Below are 4,697 nucleotides of genomic sequence, written 5' to 3'. Positions count from 1 at the left end.
TTTATAATTTAATATAACAATTATAATTGTTTATATTATAAAACATTTTAAAGTAGTTTAAAACTATTAAATGTTTATAATAGACTATTATAAACATTTTATAACACTTTAAAATATAAGACTATTCACATATCGTAAACTTATATACTTTTATAACACTTTAGATGGCGATTGACAAGACTTGGACGACATTGAGAAATCGTGCTTGTCGAGAATATTGGAACGGTCTACAAGCTTTTTTGACGATGGCGTCGGAATATAAGGATTCCTCTGGTAGAATTAGGTGTCCGTGTGTTAGATGCATAAACAATAGGCTTGAAAATTTACCTATGGTGAAAGCACACGTATTCGATTGGGGTTTTCATCGAGGTTACGAGAAGTGGATATATCACGGTGAAGCAGAAGCAGATGTTGCCAATGTGGTGGACGCCAACGATGATGATGTTGATGAGATGATTTCGATGGTCGAAGACTTCCTTCTACCTACAACCGAAGAAGTTGAAAATAATCCTGCGGCGGGACAATTTTATGACGATCTGTTTGACGAGATAGAGGCTGAGTTATATCCTGGTTGTAATTGGATATCTTCTCTTAACTTTTTAAGCAAAATTATTGCATTTGAATGTTAGAGGCAAGATTCCGAATAAAATCTTCGATGAATTACTGAAATTACTAAAGCTTGCATTTCCGAAGGGAAATAAAATTCCATCAACCTACTACGAGGCTAAAAAAAGATTACAGAAATTAGGGTTAGGGTACGAGTCAATTCATGTATGTGAACATGACTGTTGTTTGTTTTACAAAGAGCATTCAACTAAAGAGACTTGTCCAATTTGCGGAAGTAGTAGATGGATTTCTCCTGAAAAAACTGATGGAAAAAAGGTACCACATAAGGTGATGCGTTACTTTCCATTGACTCCTCGATTAAAAAGACTGTACAGTTCAAGACTTACAGCGAAGCAAATGTTATGGCACTATACTGGGAAATCAAAAGACGATGGGATAATGAGACACCCAATGGATGGGTTAGCGTGGAAGGATTTCGATGCCAAACATCCTGATTTTGCTAGTGAACCTCGGAATGTTCGTTTAGGTTTAGCTGCAGATGGTTTCAATCCATTTGGCAACATGAGTCAAACATATAGTATGTGGCCTGTGGTGTTGGCTAACTACAATCTTCCACCTTGGATGTGTATGAAAGATAATAATTTCATATTATCCATTCTTATTCCTGGACCAAAATCACCGGGAAAGGACATGGATATATTCTTGAGACCATTGGTGGATGAGTTAAAGGAGTTGTGGGTTAATGGTGTCGATACAAGAGACAGTATAACCAACACTATGTTCAAGTTGCGTGCAGCCTTATTGTGGACAGTTAACGATTTTCCTGCTCGTAGCTATTTATCTGGATGGAGTGGTCAGTGATACAAAGCTTGTCCGACGTGTAATGAAGACACAACTTCTGTTCGAGTAATCGGTAAGACATCCTACATTGGTCACTGAAGATTCCTTCCAAGTAATCATCGAATGAGAAGAGACACTCAGTTTGATGGACAAATCGAGAGAAGACGTCCACCAAGACGTTTTACTTGTGACGAAATATTAGAACAAGTAAACAAACTTGTACCACAAGTTCCTGGAAAACACGAGATGTTTGGAGGTGTCAAACGTAGGCGTATTGCAGAAGATCAAAATTGGAGGAAGAAAAGCATATTTTATGAGCTTTATTATTGGTCTTCGAACACTTTAAAACACAACATTGATGTCATGCATGTGGAGAAGAATGTGTGTGATAGTTTTTTAGGCACTATCTTGGATAATGATAAATCCAAGGACACCACTAATGCAAGACATAATTTGAAAAAGTTTGGAGTAAGGGAATCGTTGTGGATATATGAAGATGACAGCGGAAAGTTAATGAAGCCTCATGCCCCTTATGTTCTCACATCTGATCAAAGAATGCAGTTTTGTAAATTTATTCGAGATGTGAAATTTCCAGATAATTTTTGTTCCAATTTAAAGAAGAAAGTAAATGCTGATTTAACAAATATCAGCAGTTTAAAGTCCCACGACAATCATGTAATAATGCAACGATTACTATCAGTGGGTGTTCGCAAGTTTCTTTCAAAGAGTATATCGACTACCATTTATGAGTTATGTAACTTCTTCAGGAAAATTTGTGCAAGAATTATAAAGGTTAGCGATATGGAGGAAGCACAAAAAGATCTTATTCTAATATTATGTAAAATGGAACTCATATTTCCTCCAGCCTTTTTTGATATAATGGTGCATTTGATTTTACATTTTCCTGAAGAAGCAATTCTGGGTGGACCGGTATTTATGCGTTGGATGTATCCTTTTGAAAGATACATGAAAAAATTAAAGAATTACGTTGGAAATAAAGCTCGTCCTGAAGGGTTGATAGCCGAGGGTTATGTTGCAGATGAGGCTTTGACATTTTGTTCGATGTATTTCAAAGGTGTTGAAACAAGATTTAATCGTCTTGATCGCAATGAAGATGAGGTGACACCAAGAAATCTTTTTGTATTTCAATCGCAATGTCGACCTATAACAAAAGAAACTCTAAAGCCTCTTGATCGTGCGACTCGTGAACAAGCAGAGTGGTACATATACAACAATTCACCTGAAATTCAGAAATATCTGGTGGTTCCTCTCAGTCGCCACTTTTTAATTATATCTTTGGACTTTCTTCCCAGTTTCCTCAGACACAACCTATGGGAAGTCAGTTTGGAGGATTACCGCAGCAGCAGCAACAGCAACAACAACCTATGTATGGTCAATTTGGGTCGTTCATGCAGCAGCAGCCGGTATATCCTCATTATGGAGGATCGACACAGCAGCCCGTTTATAATCAGCAGTACTACACTTCTCCGAATCAACAACAGCAGCAGTCTCCTTTGATTCGCCCACAGCCTCGGCCATATTATCCTTCGCCACCAGCACCACAGTCTCATGAAGGTTTGAGTCGAAGCACGAATGTTGAAGATTTTCTAAATGAAACTTTTGATGAAGACAATAATAATTAGTTTAGGTTTTATTATTTATTATTAAATTTAAGTGTATGTTTTTTTATTTTGAAAAGACAATTTTAGTATTTTAAAGTTGTATTTTTAATTTGGATATTAATTTAAATAATATTGATTTTATTTCTAATTTTTTTTAATTATAAATTTAGTTATTTAATATTAATTATATTATAATTTATAAAAATTAATTTTTTTAAATATATTTTACAATTACCGGCGGAAACCGCCGGTAATAATGTGTCAGACGTGACTTCTGACCAAATTATTGCCGGCGGGATCCGCCAGTAATTATCCGCCGGTAATAATATTATTACCGGCGGGAGGCTAATTCCGCCGGTAATAACGACTTTTACCGACCGGTTTTTACCGGCAGATTTTTGCCGACGGAAACCGCCGGTAAAAGTATTACCGACGGTTTTCCTGACTATTGCCGCCGCCGGTAATAGCTTGTTTTCCTGTAGTGAGCCCTGTGCATTAACTATAAATTTTTTGTCTTTTTTATTACATATTATTGTCATGATCTTTTCTCCCCAAAGAAGAAAATAAATATGAACATTGCATTGTCTATGAACAACCAATTTGTTTTTCTTTCAGTTTTGTTTTGGATTTCCTTTTTATCTTATAAAATTGTTGTATCATGAATAAATTTGGACAAATTTAATTAGCACATATTTTTTTTTAGATGAGTTACAAATTAGATTACTTTCTTTAAAACATTAGGCAACTCTCTACTTTACATTGTACAAGTGGCTTATCACCAATTCTTTCATTTTGATAATTTTTGTGATAAGGAAAAGGAAGAATTTAGATGTCATCCTCATTTTCAATAGCATCTGAGTCTCATTGATTCTATATAATATGTTTTTCTTAAAGGTCGTAAGGATCTTCAAGAAAAACCATCAATCATAACAAGACCAGTAATCCATTCTGTAAAGTCCTTTATGGATTTCGAGTCGGGAATAGAGTTGTGGCTTAGATCCCTTGATCGATTAATAGGGTTTTTCTCTCGTTCACCTTGATAGCCTCGGTTCAGTTCAAGCTGCTGCGAAAGAATTTGTCGAAGGGGTGGAACAAGCTTTCCTATTAAAAGCTTTAGGTGAATCCTTAAAGAACACACACAATTTTCATTAACATATACTTAGAAAAATAACTATTATAAGAGCATCTCTAATAGAGTGTCAAATTGGTAATATAGTGTTATATTTTACCACCTTTTAAAATAATATTTTCTTTATAATAGTGTGTAAAATCTAAAAATTATGTCAAATTTAGCACAACAATAAATTACTTTTTTTATTTACAATTTTACCATTAATTATTTTTGCATATCTTATTTATTAACTGACATAAATTAGAACTTTTCTAATTCTTTATTTATTTATTTTAAAGTTAAAATTAATTAAAAAATTATATTACTTATATTTTCAATAAATATTAAATGAATATTCATTATAGTTTTTTTTTTTTTGCATCTATATGTATTGGATCACAATTACAAATATTATGTCAAATATAGCATTTATTTCATATTTTGTGCTAAATTTAGCACTATATTTGTATCATCCATCCATTGGCGATGATCTAAAGAATGAGAAATTGTTAAAAATAGCAGAAAGACACTAGAATTATATTGGTTTGACACAAAAA

The 4,697-nt window shown here is 33.9% G+C and overlaps 1 protein-coding gene across 1 annotated transcript; it reads left to right on the top strand.

Annotated features, from left to right (window-relative positions):
- The first annotated feature begins 245 nt into the window (after nt 1–245).
- Nucleotides 246–1,428, top strand: LOC133781808 (uncharacterized). Its single transcript, XM_062220888.1, has 2 exons — nt 246–538; nt 630–1,428. Exons 1-2 carry the CDS (start codon nt 246–248, stop codon nt 1,426–1,428), a joined length of 1,092 nt encoding a protein of 363 aa, XP_062076872.1.
- The last annotated feature ends 3,269 nt before the right edge of the window (nt 1,429–4,697 follow it).

This window comes from Humulus lupulus, chromosome 1, assembly GCF_963169125.1.
Source record: "Humulus lupulus chromosome 1, drHumLupu1.1, whole genome shotgun sequence".
In the NCBI taxonomy this organism is placed as follows: Eukaryota; Viridiplantae; Streptophyta; class Magnoliopsida; order Rosales; family Cannabaceae; genus Humulus; species Humulus lupulus.
The sequence above is the reverse complement of the archived record's forward strand: the minus strand, read 5'-3'. Positions and strand labels throughout refer to the sequence as shown.